Source organism: Sceloporus occidentalis, unplaced genomic scaffold (assembly GCF_023333645.1).
Source record: "Sceloporus occidentalis isolate IW3139 unplaced genomic scaffold, rSceOcc1.0.p SCAF_44, whole genome shotgun sequence".
In the NCBI taxonomy this organism is placed as follows: Eukaryota; Metazoa; Chordata; class Lepidosauria; order Squamata; family Phrynosomatidae; genus Sceloporus; species Sceloporus occidentalis.
In genome coordinates, this window is record NW_028317024.1 from 5,457,501 (window position 1) to 5,478,789 (window position 21,289).

Genomic DNA, 21,289 nt, shown 5'->3' on the forward strand with positions numbered 1-21,289 from the left:
GAAAGTCCCACAACCGCTCGAACCCAAAAGGGGGGAATCGGTTGGAGGGCAAACAACTCTTCTGGGACTACTGCGATTTCTTTTAGTGCAACTTTGTAACTTTAGAATCATTTGCATATCATATTGACAATTAGTGGCTATGTTTCTGTTGTGCCATAGGTACTGTGAAGGTTAGGTAATTGTTATGGCATATATCTAGGCATTTGAAAGATCCAGCAGTGTATACCTTTGAATAAGCACTTAGTTTAGTGTGAAACGCGTTAGGCCTTTATTCTCATGTCTCCAATTCGGGAGGTCTACCCCTGCTAATTTATGCCATAGAGGATTACAATTTTGAATATACCAAGGAGTCTGAACTTTTATTTGCTGGCTCCTAATTCCTGTTCTTGGTGTTGTGCATATAAATATACCTATATATACACACAGACTTTCATATGTTACAGGCAGACAGGGAGACCATATTTGTGTCATAAGCACACATTCTACACTAGACCTACATTCCAAAAGTAAAGCACTTCAACTTACTTCAGGAGACATTTAGTTGCTTATCGCTAATTTATAGCACTGGAAAGCGTTACACAATCATTTGGCACAAAGATGTGTATAATATAATCCAGTCAATATATCCCCAAAATAATAATAGAAAATAAAAAAAATTGAGCTATGATTGTTTCTATGTCTTAAAAAGCCCAAAACCTTTGCATTGAAATATATTAATGAAACACAATAGTGTGGTTTAAGGAATTCCAGTTCATCCAAACAGCAGTAGTGGTAGCAGTCAGTATTGCCTCTGGCCACCCATTCACAATGGCTGTTTATACACTTAAACTAACAATTTGAGATTTACAGCAGACTCCGACTACCAGAATAAATTAAGCTAGCTCCATTTATTTATACTAACTCATATCGCTTGAAGATTACAGAATAAAGATGCCCATGTTCTACTTGGTCGCAGTATAAAACAAACAGTTGGATACAGCGGACAGAAGTTGTGTTTTGACGCCATGGGGAAGCGCTCGCTCCTCAGTTTTATAGTAAGGTATTGCTCCTATCAGTTCAGCAATGCTCTGTCTATGGCTTGCTCCATTGCAGTATGCATAGATCAAACTATACGAAACACAGTGTTTCTGCTGAAAGCATAATGAAGTACATCAAGCCAGTCAAGAAAAAGATATAATTAAAATGCATTAGTAACTCCAGTATCTATTAAAGCATTAGCAATATATTCCATTTTCTTCATCCCTTTTCAAGAACGGATGCTTTGAAGCAACCATATTCCAAGGTAGATGACACCACCTGCACTCTCAGACTGAAAAGATGAATAGTTGAGATTGAAGGCTTGGGTGAAATAAATGGAAAGGGAATAATTGAAATGGGGGAAGATGAAACTAGCAGGGAGAGAAAAATACATAAGGAAGCCTTGATGGACTGAAGAAAACCCTCAATGAGGGTGACAGGAGGGAAGAAAGTTAGATTGAGACAGATGACGTAGAACGGTACTGGGGGGTGACAGGTAGTAAGAGGGATTGAAATGGACATGAGGGAACCATCTCAAGGATTAGACATCTGATCTCCAGAATGCTTATGTAACTTTACATCTTTTCCCGTGTTGGCCCAATTAAAGGTATGAACTTTGTCACAGCTCATGTTGTGCAGATCACATCAAAATCTGTGAGCATGCAACATGTATGTATGCAGCAACAGACATAAATGAAACATTTTATATGATAAATAAAGGGAACTTACATTGTCCGCTAGTTAGCTTGTCTTATATCAGTAAAGATTTTAGCAAAATGCTTAAGACGATCGTCAACAAAGATGATGACCTAACAGGACCTGAACACTTCACCTTAACTTGTGAAAGATTCACACGAGGTTTCACTTTAATATCAGTGTTCCTATCACTGGAAAACACTCAGTAAATCCTGATGTATTCAGTCTCAGAACAATCTCCCGTCTTTCAGTCGTTTTATTGTACTCATCACAATTGTTTGATAGGAATCTTGTGAACTGCAACATGAGTGATGTGCTTATGATGACACCACGAACAATATAATACTAAACAGGATATGAAAGCAGAGAACAAGCATTGCTTGCATTGAATGTTCTAGACTTATTTTTGTTTGCTAAGCCGTCAGTGCATTTGCCATCACAAGCAACACTCTCCTCTAACATCACATGTAATAACTTTTGCTTTATTTTATTATTTATATATTTATTTTTGATGATAGTCATGCTGACAACTTTTTTGCTCCATCAAACTCAGCAGTACAATTACATGAATTTGCTTTTAATAAATTACCATTTTTGCATATATCACTCACAGCACCCACACTAAATAGCAGCTAAGTAAATGCATTATTAATTTAATTGCCACAACCTATTTAGCTAGCTTCTATCATAATTTGCTGGAACGTGCAACCTAACGGAGAACAGAGTCAAATTCAATGCGCACCGAGTAAACAGATTAGATTGTCTTGGAGAAATTAAAATGTAGCAAGCTTGCACAATTGGAATGCCAGGGCATTAATGTTTTAAACAGGTAAGAAAAAGTAACTCAATTTCAGGAGGAACAGAGGCTCAGCTTGCTGATGAGGAATTTTTTAGTTTTTATTTTTTTAGCCGCAGCTGAAAAGTACCAGTAGGAAATGGAAGAATGCTTCATTGTTTGCTGTATCTTAGTTTATCCCGTCTAAACCCTAGTTGGCTGGGGATGGAGACTGAGAAATTAAACTGCAGGTCTTAGTCTGTGACTCGCTTATAGCAACATTGACTGCAAAGGATCTTTCACTTTAAAGATAAATATGAATTAAAGGATTATTGGGCTTTGTTTATAGGTGCTGAATCTTTTGGTGTTACAAACATGGAAAAGGCCCTTGTCTTTACCCATTTAAAGAGTCACTGTTGTTTATTTATCAAAACAGGTCATTACATGAGAACATTGTCCATGAGTAAGAACTTACCGGCCTTTGAGATCTGCTCCTCAGTGTAGATCTACAGTCCTCATCGATAGGCAATATTTACCTAACTGGCTTACAACTCTTAACGAGGTATGCATTGAACTGCATGCTTCAATTTATTCCACATAGTGTTTTTTGGGGGGGTATATGGAATGCATATTACTATTCTCTCTTACGTCATCTCATCAAATAACCACACACGGGCTGGCCCAGTGATCAGCGGGACAACTGCCTCCCAAGCCAGTCCAATATTCTACAAATAAGGAACAGTCTTACTTGGAACTGCCCCCTCTCAGATGCAGGACAATGGGGTCACAAAGTGAGGTTACGTGATCCTGCCCAGAAAAAGATTAGGGTATAATGGAGTGAGTATGTTTTAGTAAGTGTGTATGTTACATTAAGTGTGTGTATGTCTCATAGTGAGTGTGTGTTAGTGTGCGCTAGTGTGTTACTTAGATACTGGGGCGGGGGGGGGCCTTCCTGTTTACAACTCACTATCACTATCAACTACCAAATAATGTAGTTCCACCACATGCCCCAAATCAGACCTTAGATCAGGACTGGACAACTTCATGAATTCTGAGCATTCATTCCTTGAAGACACCTTTTACAAATTCTTAAGTGAGATGACTGTGCGCAAGCTGTGATATTCGTAGCCCTCAAAGACTTGAGTTGTGCAGCCCTGCCCTATATGTAGATTACAGTATAGAGTGGGCTTCATGATCTTGTATAATTAGGTGCCTCCTATGTCAAAAAAGACTAGTTCACCACAATATGAGCACATATATGTATCTAGTAGACTTGTGTATTTACAGAATTTTGACAAATTCGCGACTCATATGAAGCCACAAGAAGCAGACAAAAACGGAGCAAGAAACCTCAGAATTTTCACCCAAAATTTGGGGACCCTTTTACTTACACTCTCTCACACCCTCAGACTCACGCTCACTATCTCACACTCCCATTCTTGTTCACTCTCTAACATTCTGTAAATGTTTCCCTACCTTCTCTACCGACCGCTTCAGCTTCTTGTTTTTCCCTTTCATCTTCAATCTTTGTCCGCATCTTCGGACATAACTTGGTGCAAACTTCTGCCAAAATGTGCTACTTGGTGCTTTCGCTGACATCCCCCCAACTTATTGTTGGATCGGTCAAGAAGACGTCACCTGAAGTTGCCATTTTGGCAGACGTTCACCGCAAGTTATATCTGAGAAGATGTGGAAGAAGATAGAAGATAAAAGGTAAAAAAAAGAGACGATGAAAGAGAGAAGATTAGGAACAAGAAGATGTGCCAGAAGCAAAAGTGGTAGGTAGAAGCAGAAATGATCGGCAGAGAAAGTATGGAAACATTTAGAGAATGTGAGAGAGAGAGACTTAACGAGGGTGAGACTGTGATAGAGTGAGTTAGAGTAAATGAGAGTGAAGGTGGGCACTGGGCAACAGATTTAGTTTCTAAATTAAAAATGCCTCCCTTTTTTTGTCCAAAACGAATAGGCAGAGAATGTAATTTGTTGCCCGAACGGATGGCCTGTTTCCACACGTCTAATATCTAGTGTGCATTCGCAAAAGATGTTCAAGGCTCAAGAATCATGTCATACATTAATGTCCTGTTGAAGTCTATGATTAAGAAACCATGTAAAATTGATCTTGTGACGATTACTCATATTACCCATTTTGTTTGCACATGTAAACAAAAGGAATAAAAACTTGCATGCAATGTTTAACATTTGGTTTGCTGTGACCTCCCATGTATAGCAAGGAGCACAAATATTGTTCATGCAGCCTTATGTGTGTGTTTTATGCGCCCCACGACCCTGTTACCCGACTACTACGTCTGTTTTGTTTTGTACAATACGTAGAATGCTTCACATTTTATTAAAAATATTTCATCTCAAAATACCATGCTATATCCATTATACAAAATAATTCACACCAGCTACTGTTAGTTAATGTGTCATTAAATATTTACACTATTCAAGACAAGAAAATAGAATTCCAGAAGGGGAATATTAAGTTATTAGTATCCAGAACAAATACTGTCAAATTAGTTTGTTTTATGTGTTACGCTTTCAAAATTAGCAGCATGAAGAGAAGTTGTAGAAAGGTTGACAGGTCTCACAGGGTGATATGACAGGTCTCATGGGAATAATGCAAACAAGTATTTCTAAGCAGAAACCAATGTTTATTTCTGTCTGGAGTTTGTATACTGCAAAACCTACAACACCAATTTAATTATGGCACCATTCACCAGATTTATGTAGAAGCCCAATAATACGTCTTCATGGATTCAAACGAGAACAAGTTCCAAATATTTTAGTATTTCTAATTAATTTAATAGTAGCTTCATAAGTGCTCTGTTTGTACAATGCTAGTAACAGCATGATTTATACACTGACTAGAATTCATATAGATAACTTGCACTTGTTAAGTACAAAACCTTCACATATGGATAACCGCCCTACGTTCATTTATTTGGGAATTATATTCCGTTAAGATTTCAATTTGTGTACAAGTAGTTAATATGACCTAAAGGACCTATTGGAAGATGTTCTACAGAAATATAACAAGACTCTTTCACCTACCTTTCCTTTGGTGTTCCAATTCCATGTTTTCCTAGTAAATGTGTGTTTAAATGCTTCTTCATAACAAATGCCATCCTAAAAAAAAAAAATTCAAGGGATCAAATATGTGGATTTGATGGAAGGAAAATACATTTGAACCTGCCTTTTGTCTCACTTTGCCCTGCTGCCTATCTCAAGCACCTTCACCCCTACATTCTATTAGGACCTTGGCATCAGAAGACACAAGTAACTGGATGTTCAACATATCAAGTTTTCAGAATGCTGCATTATATAGAACATTTAAATATCAGTTGGTCAAAATACAGAAAAGTGAATCAAACAGAAAATGCTGACAGTTCATTCAATGGCTTGATTATTAGTAGCACCAAAAGAGTGGTATTTTAGAAGGTTTTAATATGCAGGTTGATGATTACATGTACAGAGTTTTTGTACAGTTAGATGATTTAGATTGAAACAGGAACCGTTTTTGTACTTTGTAATACATGTGACCTTTCAGACCAGGCTACACAGACTTCTAAACAAAGTATGAAATAAATGAATAAAAACCTGAAGTTGTTTTGGTAGAACGTGCATGTGGGGTGCCTAATGTTTTTTTGTCTTTTATAAATATAATCTGTTGCTTTCAGTTTATCAAAGGATAAGAAATGAGGTGAGAAATAGAGGTTTGTTTAGTAAAGAGTTTCAGCTCCTTAAAATGACTGTACATTATGAAGGTCCATCAGATGATACAAGAGATCTTTCCAGGCATCTCCTCCATGAAGGCAGGGATGTATTTGTGTGGGGTGGTCAAACAAGCAGATGACCATACTGTTGATGTGATCACAGGTCCCTCTTGTAAGCAGCCTATTGAGAGGTGTTGTACCAGGGAGCCTGGTTGACCAGTAGAGCAATCTGCCCCTGTTTTTGCAGCAGATGAGTTGGCACACCTCAGACCTTCCACCCTAGGCTTAGGCTGGTATATGCCACTACAGGAAGGATCAAGTAGGTCAATGCATCTGGGTGAAAAATATGCCTCACCACGACTATTTCATCAAAAGTATCTCATATTACAGGACATTAATGGAAAACTATGTTAAAGGATAGGCTTGTTGAACATCTAAAAGGTTAAGGTTAAAGGATCTTAACATATATAGCTGGGAAGAAAGACGTGACAGGGGGGATATGATAGAAACATTTAAATACTTAAAGGGAATCATGATAAAAAGAAGAGAGTTTATTTAGAAGTATAACAACTACCACAACAAGATGATATAGTTGGAAAAGGAAAGTATTTACAAGTTGGGCAGACTAGATGGGTAGAATGGCTCTAATCTGCCAACACATTGTGTGTTTCATAAAGTGACAACAAAAGGATCTTAAGGGACGAACTATGTCACCTGTACAGCAAGCAAGTGATGAAACATTGTAAGAGAAAGTACAGGGGGAAAAGGCATTTATCCGCTATGTGATATAATTATGATTCATTTAGGAAGATTACAGACATAACAAGATTGCTTTTGCCAATTTAGGTATCCGGCAAAAAGCTCAAACGACTCACTACGTAAGCAAATGTTTCTGTTACAACTTTCAGTGTGAAAGGACTTGCAAACATTTTTGTTAATTATGTATTACAGCTGTCCTTCATAAACTTAATTACTAATTGCTCAAAGGCAATGGGATCCCATTTGCATATGTACATGAAAAGCATGAAATATGCAAAAATCTGATTTTAATTAGCATGCAATGATATGAAGAGTTACTAATCAAAGTGGCACATTGGGAGATTTTTTTACATTTAGCACTGAATTCATCTGGGCAGATCTCGTAAAAAGGACACAGCAGCATTTTTAAAACTAGGAAGCTGGCATTGAAGAATTTCTTTCCAATATTAACTATATTTGTTTCTGGACTTGCTGTTTTGAATTATTTCTCCTGTTAAGAATTAATTGGCACACTTTCACGCTAAGAAAATTAGTGATTGCTTATATGCCTTAATTGCATAGAGTTATTCAGTTCCTATATATATCAAAACCTCAAACCCCCAGAATAATGCATTTTTATGAAGTGTTATTGGTGTGATTGTCACATTCTGTAAAACGATTCTGCACAACTGCGTGTGCCCCCTCTCCAGGAGGACTGGCAGCCGCTGCCGTGGAGGGGGAGCATCCTCCTGGACTATGCTTCCATTTTATTTTTATTTTATTTTACACAGACATACATTCACACGTACACACACACATATACTTTTTTATTACAGTACAAATGGTAAAAATATGAATTTATTTATATTTATGCGTTACATCTGAATCTGTTTTCTTTTACAACTGCTTACATTATTTTACACACTAACATTTAATACTAGCACACATACTCATCCCTACTAGCAGCACATTGTATGCTACAGTATGCGGCCAGGGACTGAATATGAACAACTGCACGTTCCTGAACGCAGAATTTCTTCAGGATCTCCCCATGTGCACACATGCACACTCGCTCTAACACTCACTTACACTCCCACCATGCTCTTACACATACATGTACACATACACATACTATTTCCATCCCACCACTAACTCTAGGCTCACCCCTGACTCTTAAACACCATACACTGACAGACGCACATGTTAACACAACACACTAACACCCACTATTAGATATTTGTTTTTTCAGAACTTTCCAGTTAACAATTTTATCATATTTATAGTATATAAAATGATGTTTTATATATTTCCCATAACTTCCCTCCTACCCCCCGTTACTATCTGTATGGTATATAAAATGTCACAATATGAACATAAAAATAAAGTTTCACCACAACACCATAGTGGGTGACATTTCAAGCTCCAAGTTTTAGATACGAAGTTCTCTATGAAAAAAATGTGCGAAACTCTGGAGAATGCTCTGACTTTCATTTGCAGCTGGCATAAGATGTATAAACAAAGTATCAAACAGGTTGAAACAATGAGAATAGCCTCATTTGGTGAGACCAGAGACAAAGTCATTTTTCTACACACTACAGTTCCCATAATGCTTAGACAGCCAAAGGCAGCTGGTTTGCCAGATATTTCTTCGCTATACATTCATGTAATTGGGTGAATGTTAGGCACCAGGGTAGAACAATGTGGACATAGAGAATACTTAATTTATACCCACATAATCTCTTATACTACCCCACTCAGCTCTGTGCCGACAGTCACCTTGTAGCAGGGAATAATTTTATACATAAAGACTTTACATTGTGGAAGCCTTGAGGCTTTGCTCTATACGTCACAACCACGTGGAGTATACTTATTCCCTGGCACTCTCACATCGCTTCTATGAGTGATCAATAAAATAGTTGTCTTTAGGGTTCAAACATTTCTCATTTCTAATTGACTGTCCCTAATAACTATTATCAAGTCCTTTGATGTCTGTTCTGCCTTGCAATGGCACGTCATTATAAGTAAAGGATCTCCAAAGGGGTGAATGATCCCTTTGTCATGCCCCTCCCCCATGGTCAAGCTATTCCACGGTTCACCCCGGAAGTTATACACAGTGTTAATCTTCAATGTTTTCCTAAAATGCGTTAACAGACAATTTCCATAAATTCAGGGGGGAAAAAGAAAAGAGAAAAACCTTTTGGCAATTAACATATAATTGGAATTGGAACAAAAATTATAGAAAGAAAATACATTTATGTGCCTTGTAATCAGCAGATTCAATTAATAGATTATAAATATATATATATATATATATATATATTTACAGATCTATACAGAGAAATTTGCAATCAAGGAATTTCCTAAATGACCACTCCAGAACTCAAAGAGTTAAAGACGGTTAAAGGGAAAAACAACCTCTCCATGAATATAAGCAGAGTAAGCAGATCTCATGTTAGTAACGGTGTAAATAGGATGTGTGATTAGCACGTTTTGAGCTGAAATGGATCCACCTCTAAGTGTGTTACTGTCATTAAGAATCCGATAGGAGACTTACTTCTCGAAGGAAGAATGGATTCTGAGCCAATACAATGTGACGCTTCTATTTGTTGTAACATTGAACTGATGTATGATACATGTCTTGCCAGCAGGGTCCTATATCTTACATGTTGGGTTTGTCCATACTAATTACTGTGTAAAGTCCCGTATACATTGTTGCCACTATATAAGTAATAAAGACATTATATGTATAAACACATGGAACAATCAAGGTATTTGTGGTTTTACACATAGCCCACATCCCTCGCAAATAGGTATATGTTGGGGGACACTATCCTAACCTAAGTTGTATTACATAAAAACAATGTGTGAACAATTTAGTGTTTAAAGCCCTGTAAATATATATATACATACATACACACACCTTAATATTTTGTGTATGGCACACACATGAATAGTGATAGAAATATTTGCACATTACATACAGCAAAATGATATATGGTGAATAATATATATATATATATATATATATATATATATATATATATATATAATCTTAATATTTTATGTACGGCACAAACATGTTCTTTTATTTCCCCGTAATAAGATCACAGAGCCTCTTATACCCAAGGCTCCAATTTTATCATGGAGACTGTGTAATATTTTGCAATGTAAAATTGACTGAGATGGAAGCTATTTTGCATGGTACAGTGACCATGGCTAACAAATGAGAGTTTTGTGGGCTGAGTGTTAGTCCCCTGCCTCATCTGCCACCCCTAATGACGGCAGCCACCTGCTGTTTTATTGTCACAGCTGGAGTCAGTTCACACTCCTTGGTGCCGAGTTCTGCCCACGAGCGCCAAGCTCTCGGCTCGCCTCATTACTTTGATGAACTTTTTATGGTCAGCACCCATGAAGACCTCATCTAGGACTAGAGAGCCCAGACTGGCTGCAGGGAGTGTTTTTAGCAAGCATGTAGTGACACTGAGACCGTTACTGTCACTAACAGAGTCAGCGCAGAGCCCTCAACAGGTAAAAGACACTGAAATGCCAATGTGTGCTGCAGCGCTTCGCTTCCGTTCTCAAACGCGAGGGGAAGGCTTTTTTCCCCAACAAGAAATGAAAGACTCTCCGGAGCAAGAAAATAATCCAGTTCTAACCGAGTAACTAAATCACTCTCACCTGACACTGTAAACCTTCATAAATACCAGGTTTTTTGACGATCGTGTATTTAAATTGATCTTTCCTACAAAACAGTGTTCTTAAATGTAAATAAAACATAGGAGGTTATTATATTGGCTATAGACTGATGCCCCAAGTAAAAAAAAAACTAAAAGGATCTCATTACAATAAAGTGAATCGAAAGTCATTTTTGGTTATTTTTTCATGAAATCCTCACTTCCATTTCATACCTGAATGTAGATAACTTTATATTTGACATTGATGTTTGCATGCTGCAAAAGCGTAGTATGTGAACACGTATATCGAGCAGGCGGGGAAGATCAGTATGAATGCAATACGTGTAAACAACTGTAATATAAACCCTACATAATAACTATATAAATAACATGGAGCCTTATTAATGTATTGTTGGTTAAAAAATTAATGATGTGTTTGCTTGTCTGGATCATGGTCTTTTGAATCTTAAGCTCTACAGCTACCAATAGCCGAAAGCATACAGCGGCAGAATTTTGCAGTTGCCACAGTGGAACAAGCAAGTCCCTGTATATTCAGTGCTCAGAACCGGCAGTATTAGCCCTGATCTCCACTTTCAACTTTCCAGTCTGAATTCAAATGAACTTCTCAATTGATGCAGGCATTTAATATGCTAAAATGTGGAAATTAAACTATAAAGAGAAATGCATCGCTTCCTACAATCAAAAGTATTTATTGGAGTGATCACGAAAACAGTCTGTGGTCATATTAACAACTAATCAAATTACAGCATCATCAATAAAGCTTTTCCGGCTAGTTATAAGCAAGTTCCCTGCGGAGAAAAAGCAATACAATATTTAAAAAATGGGACCCCTGCATACTCTGAATAAAAGGCTATCACATTAGAATTACTTAAGTTCTGCTTACTTGGTTGTTAAGCTATGTAGGGAACGCATGGATCATTAGGTTCATGAGTCCCCTAAAAACCAATAACCAACACTTTACATACACATATAGGTTTTGGGAATGACTGCAACAATTAAGAGTCTTAGCATTCTGCCCATGCCTTACACATGCCTTACATGAATCCACAACCCGTGATACAGGACTAAATTGCAATGGTTAACGGGGATTTACCCAGCTGCGATGGCCAAGGAAAAAAAAAAAAAAAAAAGGCTAACCTTTGTGAAACTGAACAAAACTGAAAGCTGCCAGATATCAGAGCAGATGGCTGTCATTAGTACTGAGAAGGGATATAATTCTGTCATATCATAACCACCTCTGCCTTCACAGGACAATGCTATACTCGGAGGCAAAGCTGGACAAATCCCAGGAGACAGCTGAGATTTTACTGCTGGCACTTACATTGTTGTGGCATTTTACGTAGATCTCCCTGGATGCATCTGTTTGTGGCTCCTAACCTTTTTTTGCCAGGGTTCTATATTCCGCATAGATTTGTCCAGCGTTACCCGAAGGTATGCACAATTACATTTGCTTCCACACTCAATATGTATCTGCAAGCTCTGTGAATGGGCCTGTTCAATATTCTGCATAACATCAAGACGCCAACAGCTGATGGACACCATGCCGCGGTAGCACTATCGCATATGGAATCACTCGGAAATAGGAAAAAAGTATTTTGTACCAGGAAGGATTCTGATGTTAAAAGATAAACTTCTGATAATAGTAAAACATACCCATGGACATCATAAGTATACAGTCATTTAATGTCACCAACATCAAAATTATAATACTCTTCTTGTATGGGCCTCACTGCTCCTGACTGACCTTGAAAGAGACAGTTACGAGCTGTTCCTACATAATGCCACATTTCTTTGAAAAACATTTGATCTAAAACATAATTTATTCTGTAAGGCAAACAAAAACATACTAAAATTTCTCAGAAATCCCGGACCCGCCGTAGATTTCTTAGCAGGTTATGGCGCACGTAGCAAAAGAAAGCCTAAACGCGGGGCCTCCTTGTCCTGCAAGTCCAGGATTTTTAAGGAGCAAATGGAATGCAAAATTAAAAACTGGGGTTCTTGATCAGGAAACTTAGATATATGAATTAACAGAGTGTTATTATGCCAGCAATAGTCGGGAATCTTCTTCTCACTTATACTTTATTATATCTGAAAACAGAAATGATACAATAAAATCCTCAGACCTTTGGTACAGGTTGTGAAGTAACATGCACTGCCTTTCTCTAAGTAGTACTTAAAGGGTTAATGATTAGTGCTTACTTACATAACAAATTCAATCAAAGCCTTCTTATAGAACTGTATAATTTATACTGTGCATGCTTTTGCATTTAGTTATATAGGATATAAAGGGCAATTATATGAAAAAACTGTATAGTAATTGGTTATTGCACATAATACAGGAGAGTGTAGGTTTTCCTGTAATATGAATAGAGGGACGCAAAGACAGATGGATGTCAAATGTTCAACAGACCATCTAAATGTTAAATGTGCAACATGTCGACATGGAAATACATAGAAACATTGCATTTGACAGCAGATAAGAACAATCTAGTCTGCCCGTGTTTCTATGTGGACACACACACACTGTTTAATGTCTTCTTCTATTTCTTATAAATTCATGACATTTGCGGCCTACTGATACAGACCTCCAAAGTGTCCCGGTGTTCATGGACAATCTCTATTTTAGGATGCATCTCTGGTAGCTGTCCCACTGTCCTGCATTTGTGGGGATTGGAGATCATGGGTCAATTGGAGAGGTTCTCTGATCTCCACCGATTTCCAGAGAGCTATAATATCAATAAAGGTCTGTCCTGTTACAGCTCCCATGTGGCCTCATCGTAACACTTTCCAGCTAATCATCATAAGGTGGGTCTTCGGGTAAGGAAGGTGAGTGGCAGTGTCTTTTGCCACCAACCACTTCCTGCATCACTGGTGTCCAGTTTCGGGGGTATGTAGATCCAGAGAGAGGATGCTCTTCTCTTATCTTTCTTTCTCAATGTATCACCGAAAGGGTGGTAGATAAATGGAACAGCACCCCATCAAAAGAGGTATGGGCTAATACAGTAAAATGATTTAAACATGCATGAAAACAAGACAAAGGACTGATTTAAGTTATATGTCTTTACAGCTTCAAAATGGTTCTTCTCTGCTGTCGAAGTTTGTGTATGCAAAAAGAATATACAACAGAACAGTTTGGGAAACGGGTTTGCAGGGTCATTCTGGCATACCTTAAAGCTAGAACTGGGATTCAAATATATACATTAAATTGGCAGCATAGAACCTTAGTTCACATCTCACTGGCTATTCTGAAGTAGAAACTAAAGATGGTTTCAATGTCCCCTAACTAGGACTATTAGAGACAATAATGTACACACAATAGCATAGTTGTCATTGTTCTGATGAAAAGATGGCAACCTTATGTACAAGCTCCATTCGGGGGAATGGAGGTCTTGCACTACTGCATATGTTGCTTATATAGTTATAGCACTACTAAAGGTATACATCCACCCACAAACAGCCTTCAGCATAAAGGTCTGGCCACCTTCATTTTGTGGTGTCCTCCTTGAAAAAGCATCGATGGATTCTGCAGAATCCCATTACATACATTTGCCCCATTTCCTTACCCCCCAGCTATAACAGGATCTTCTGTCTTCCTGCAGACATCACTGAAATGCTTGATTACTAGTGCAAAAGCCAATGTTTTATCTTAACATTAAAGTCATCTCTTTTTCACATTTGCCCTTATTTACATACATCATTAAGAGTAATAAATATCCTATTAATAAAATTTTCATTTACATTCAGCTATCATCAAATAACATTTTGATTCTCAAATGCCTTTAGGTTATAGGAATTCTTAAAAAAAGAACTATATTTGATATTTGCCAGCTGATCAAGCTTAACAAATTTATGCAATGCTACCCACCATTAAACATTTAGTTTAATTTATATATTTGGGGGAAAAAAATCTACTGAAATAATTATGTGACAATTTTTTTTGGGGGGTGCACCATAATAATTTCTTGAAGATGACATTTTGTTTCCTCCCAGCAAAACCAGCCTTTTCCTCGAGCTTGACACAGTTTCTCATATTCCACTTTGAAGCTGTCAGAAAATGGCAGGAATCAAAATATTGATACTTAAAGTTGAAATGAGACGACAGCTTGAACTAGCTTTCAGCTATTGCTGTGGAGAAACATAAATTAAAGAACTCTGTAGAAGTATTTCAGAGACTGAGAACTGCATGTCACCCGTTCTACATGGTGGGCACAAGAGATGTCTTTTTTAAAAGTTTTTGCTTAGTTTTACATTTTATTACAGTGCCTGCCAACTCTCCCAAAGTAGTCAAAGTAACATATTTTAAAAAAAAATCTCAACCCAACCCAGTAGGGGAAAAACCTGATGCATATACAGTAATGAAACCAGTTTGCCCATCTAGCTTTTAATACCCAATTATTAGAATGCGCATAAAACTATTCCAAAGTTTTCCTGGATTATTTTACTATGTTTGCTGGTACTACCTGCACTCAAAGTCTTTTCCAGGTATATCTTACTCTTTTTGTAAAGCTGTTTTTTTCACATTACCCAAATAATAAATTTAAATCATCTAGGTCTGACAGAGATACTGTGTATTTTACTTTTTTTTACCCATTTTTCTAACACAGTTAATGAACGGAATGTATGAAACATAAGATGTGTTATTAGTGGTATACAGCAAAACTGGTTTTATTTCTGTACCCATTAAAATATTGGTGCTTTACATACATGCCGGACTGTCTTTGTGGACAATGAGGTCTTCGCGTGGGTTTAAATAACATACAAGGCAGATTATATAATGGTATTATGACTATGGTATAAGGAGGTAAAGTTCATTGGATGCTATGTTGATATTATTAAGTTAAAGACTCTGCACCAGAATAACACACACATAGAATCTAGAATAGCCAGGAATTCAAGGATTCCAAAAATGGAACACTAGTTTTACTGATGCTGGCAGCCATGATCTGGTACTAGATATTCAGTCTAAAAAACTGAATTGTGTGTAAAAAAAACACACAAAGCAATGTTTTTCTCAAGCACCTCCTCACCAAAACCTGATCCGGTTGAAGAACGCCAGGCAGGTATGAATTTGTGGTTTAAAGATAATCCTGAAAAGATTAGATGATTTATTAACTAGCTGCATGTTCAACTTCGCCAGGTGTTCTGAAGAGTCAAACCCAGGGAATGTGTCCTGCAAGGAGAGCTTAATCAGTACGTTTACTAAAATCAGGTAATTTTACCTCTCGCCTATACTCTGAATCCGTAAACATGGCCAAATATTACAATCTTATTTTTATATTAAGAGGGAGCGTGGATATGGTAAAAAGGATCTGCTTTGCAGGACATCCAATAAGTCAATATCCATTAGTGTTAAGTCTTCAGATGCTTAATTGCTTAATCAAATGAGGGACAAATTTAATCCTGTTCTACACACTTTTGACTATCATTATCACTGCAATTATCTGTGTATTTCACTTGCAATAAATTGAAGCGTTTTGCACAAAATCTCACGTGACATGCAAAATGTAGACATCATTAGGGGTGGAAATTACTTTACAGATAATGTTAGACACTCAAGCCATAGTGAACGCGGAGGATAGAGAGAATTTTTATGTTGTGTGCCCTAGACACTATCTACACCTTTGGTAGTCACACACAATAATCTATTAAAAAAGGGATGTTATGCGACTTTTTGCCAAATGTGTAGTTATATAACACGTGGGGAATATATTAATATCACGACTACGTCGCTTCTTCAATCAGTATAATTACTATGTGAGTAGGATTATAAGAACTGATATGAAAATGAACATTGAAGAGTGACAAGGAGGGTGAAAAATATTAATAAATAAGCTGTCTTGCAGTTATGCAGGGTGAATATGTTTTAGACTTCAAATTCATTCAAATTTTGATTTTTAGGAAATTAGCCTATTTCATCAATTCCTACAAACCTCCAAAAACGAACAGAGACCACAAACAAAGCAAAGAGCTCTAAGTTTTTGTTTTAATTTTGTTGGTTCTTTCACTTTCACTCACACTATCTGAATGTCTCCCTACCTTCTTCGCCCATGTCTTCCGTGTCCCTCCCTCCTTACCCCGCTTCTTGTATTCTTTTTCTTCTGTCTTCTTTCTTCGTCTGCTTCTTCGTGGACCTGGCCTCCTGGTGAACTTCAACAAAGTGGCAGAGCTTCCGGGCACAAAGTTTGGTTCAAAAACGAATGAACCAAAAATGAAACAGAATTCATCCAAAATGTTTTTTGGTCTGTTTCCACAAGTGTACATCTATCCATGGAGCTTACAAGGTCCAACCGATCAAATTATTGTTTTATCTTTAAAATGTATTATGTGCAGAGCTATAAGAGGAGATGAGGACTCTGCCTTTAAGCTTACAGTCTAGTCTTACAGCACTTTAATAAAACTTTCCCCATCAAGAAAAAATATGTATGTACAGTTAGGTCCATAAATATTTAGGAAGTGACACAATTTTCATAATTTTATCTCTGTGTGTCACCACAATGGATTTCAAATGAAGCAATCAATGTGCGACCGAAGTGCTGATTTTCCGCTGTCATTTGAGGGGTTTTTTTAAATCCAAATTGGGTGAGTGGTTTAGTAATTACAGCATTTTTTATATATCGCCCCCATTTTCAGGGTCTCGAAAGTAATTGGACAAGTGATCGAGAAGCTGTGTCATGGCCAGATGTGGGCTGTTCCCTCATTTAACAATTAAGCAATTAAGAGTTCTAGAGTTGATTTCAAATGTGAAATTTAAATTTGGAAGCTGTAGCTGAAAACTCTCAATATGAGGTCCAAAAAGCTGTCAATAGAAGTAAAGTAGGCCATCATGAGACTGAGAAAAACAATAAACCCATTCGAGAGATAGCAGATTTAGAGTGGCTAAGTCTACAGTTTGATACACTCTGAAGACATCTGTAGGAGATCACCACAGAATTTAGCATGTTAAGGACACTCTCCAGGAAGTAGTCATGTCATTATCAAAGCTTATACTCGAGATAAGACTTCATTAAAGTAAGTACAGAGGGTTTACCACAAGGTGCAAGCAACTGGTAAGCCACAAGAATATGAAGACATGTTAGACTTTGCCAGCAAACACAAAAAAATGCCTGCTCAGTTCTGGAAGAATATTCTTTTTACAAAGGAAACCAATATCAATCTACACCAGAACGATAGGAAGTGAAGACTATGGACAAGGGAAGGAATGGCTCACAATATAAAGCATACCCCATCATCTGTGAAACATGGTGGAGGTGCTGTAATGGCATGAATATGTATGGCTGCCAATGGAACTGGGTCATTAGTGTTTATTTATGATATGACTTCTAATAGAAGCAACAGGATATAAAGTGTATAGGGGTTTACCGTCAGCTAAGGTTCAGCCAAATGATGAAAAACTGTTAGGATGGCGCTTCACAATACAGATGGACTATGACCTAAACATATTGCAAAAGCAGCCACAGCGCTTTTCAAGGCAAATAAGTGGAATATTGTTCAATGGCCGAGTAAGTCATCTGACCTCAACCCAACTGAACATGCATTTCACTTGCTAAAGACAAAACTGAAGGCAGAAATAGCCACACAAAATCTGAGGAAACCCAGTATGTTGTGATGTACATGGGTCCCAGTTTTCAGGCAGTCAGTCCCTGAAAAATATTTTGAACTAAGTATTAAGAATAATCATTTGGTTTATGAATAAATTGGTTTGTCCAATTACTTTTGAGCCCCTGAAAATGTGGACTATGTCTAAAAATTGCTGAAATTCCTAAAGCATTCACCTTCATTAGATGTAAAGACCCTCATATGAGCTGAAAGTCTGCACATCAATCACATCTTAATTGCCTCATTTATATACAAATGTAAATGTTCTGTAATAAAAAAACATGGCAGCCATCACTAGTCACAGATTAGACCCAGTTTGGTGCCCACTTCCTTGGTTGGTCCATTTATGACCTGGGGGCTCCGCTGCAACACAGGGGCCCTATCTTTGCAGAAAGAAAAGGTCACTGCCCAAGAGGAGTAGTGCTAAGCTCTCAAAACCAGAGCTGCCAAGATAAGAGGTCCCATGTACAGTTACACTTTTCCTTTGAGCTACAACAAATGCAGACAAAACATCACAGAACTGACCCCATAACTACCAGATTTTTGTTTAATGCTATTATCAAAGCTGAGTGAAATTTCAAGTCTTCAAACCCAAGCAGCAGATTACATACAGTACCAGCTTTGCTCATTATCTTGCTTTAACAAAACTCTGCTAGAACAAATAAATCAAGCATTCCTTCAGCACGGCCAAATATATAAATTACAGGCATGTGCGCTGGCAGCCCTGGTATTTTAAAGCGCTTGTGCAAGCTTGTTGTGGACTGTCATTAGTACACTCTCTGCTTTTAAGTAAAGGATCAGAAAAATTAAGGAACCTTTTCATAGTTGCATATCTTTAGAAGAAGCAATTGTTGGAGAACGTAACATTCATTACTAATTAGGTGCCTCTGCCCTATTCAACAGTGGTCGCGAGAACTAGACATATTATAATGAGGGTTTTTTCTGAAGAGGGACAATTTTATTATTAACTATCATTTCACTGGAGGTTCGGTTAACGCAGCATTTTTTTTCTTTCCCTTGTTGGCGAAAATACATTATATATGTCTTTTTTTTAATGAAATGAGATCAAAAATGCAAAAAAAAGGAATAAAGAGACAAAATATGTTAATAACACAATTCATTGTTGTCCTGTAGTTAATTCTGTTTAGAGTTTTGCACAAACTTTTGCCAAAATCTTGAAAATAGATTAAAAAAAAAACGCATCATTGTCTTCGTCTAAAATATGACTAAGAATAAAGTATGAATTTGGAGGAGAGTTGCCATTTCAAATCGCTGCCTTCACCATGCATTATGAAGGTCCAACCCCAGGGAGGTCCTCCTGCCACAAGAGCTGAGCTGGCCCTGTCAAATACATAGTTTGTTCAGTAAGAAGACTTTAATGAACTCTCCCTAATTTAACTACGCACTACACGGCCCAGCAAAACACTTCTTGCAGGAGAAGCTCATTGGGGTTGTCCCTTTGTAATGCATGGCAAGGTCAGGAAGGTAATAAAGCAAATATCCTGCAATTCACTGAATTACAGGGGAAAATGTACAAATTGGGTGACCATTTAATGAGACTGACCAACTGAGTTAAACTTGACCCTACTGATAACGCTCAGCCACACTAAATAAAGCTGCTGTATGGTCTCTGGCACGTATGGTTCCCAGGGCTATTAAGTGCCCTCTGTTTCAGTAAGCAGGACTGAGGCAATAATTGCAAGATTGTTGAAATTATAATGCTAATTTCACAATATTTGTTTGTTTAGCCTTCCATTGCGGGGTTACATAAGGTTATTTTCTACTTTTGTAATTCTAACCTCAAAAATATAACCTTGTCCTATTTTTATTACACATATTTTCCTTTCTTCTGCTGCAGAACATTTTGAAATTCTAAGTAGCCAATTACTACAGAGTGTAAAGCTAATCACTTTTTTTTTCTTTAGGTGGAGAACCTCCGCTGCCAACACTTCCACCAGGGCTTCTATGGTGGAGCACTGGCGTGACATGACCTTCCGGCGCTCCGCCATAGATGCCCCGGCGGAAGTGCCGGCAGCGGAGGTTGTCTGCGCGGATTGTGCGACACCAGGGTGGCTGGGGGTGCATTGGTAAGTCTATAATCAGGTGCGGCCTATACTCGAGCCAATACGGTACCCTGTGTGGCTAAATGCAGACCAAGGAGCTGGGGGCAGGGTAATAGTGTAGATGCATAGAAGGAGATACAGAAACTTTCAATGCATCGCAACAGAAACAACACAGCCTGTGGTTGAACAACACGTCTTTATTAATAAAATTAAAAGAAAATGTGACTTAGAACACTGTTTCTGAACACAGCAATGGATAAGGACAGCTGATTGAAAGTAGATTATAATATGAATTAAACAGGAATGTTGATTATCTGGTTTTATACTTGAAATTATGCAGGCTTTTGAGTAGAATAGTAATTAATATGGCGGAACCTAAGCAATTTTTACTTTATATAAAAGCAACCAGACAGAGAGATCTGCCGTTGGATGCCAGCTCCATGGGAAGAAGCTGATATTTCTTAGCATAAAAAAGCATGTAAATTAAGGTGAATGAAACATGCTTTCAGCTAGCCGGATAATATGGTAGCTATTCATCACCTCGAGTAATAAAACACTAGGTCTTGTCCTTAGCATATTCTAATGAAGCCTATCATGCAAATGAGAGTGACCTTTTCTGTGCATTCTGCAAGTTCACATTTATGAGAGGAGTATATATAGTTTGCCAATACAAACTAGCCAAAGACTGCGTAATTACTATAATCAATTAGTAGTTAGTGTCGCTCTGCTCATTTGGAGCTAATGTCATCCAAGCTTTTTTTTTTCTTCTTTCTTTGGAGAAAATCACCTTTGACAAACTTGTATTTTTTTGTTTTGTAATGAGAAGGGGCAAAAATATGCCAAGTCAGACTTTCTTAAATAGATAAGGAGCCCTCGATCTGTTAAGGATATAGGAGAGGAATAAAAATAAATAAAAAAAAAAACACAAAAGTTTATTAAAAAGAAAATAAAGTTGCATATCCTTAGAATGATATTGAACTTTTCTGCTTATGA

General features: G+C 37.5%; 1 protein-coding gene across 1 annotated transcript in view; it reads right to left on the reverse strand.

Annotated features, from left to right (window-relative positions):
* Positions 1-21,289, reverse strand: part of LOC149289613 (zinc finger protein 407-like) — a 223,826-nt gene that overhangs the window by 132,860 nt on the left and 69,677 nt on the right. The window contains exon 3 of the mRNA XM_089490423.1: positions 5,543-5,617. Within this exon, the coding sequence (XP_089346549.1) occupies positions 5,543-5,617 (75 nt within the window). The remainder of the gene's footprint in view (positions 1-5,542; positions 5,618-21,289) is intronic.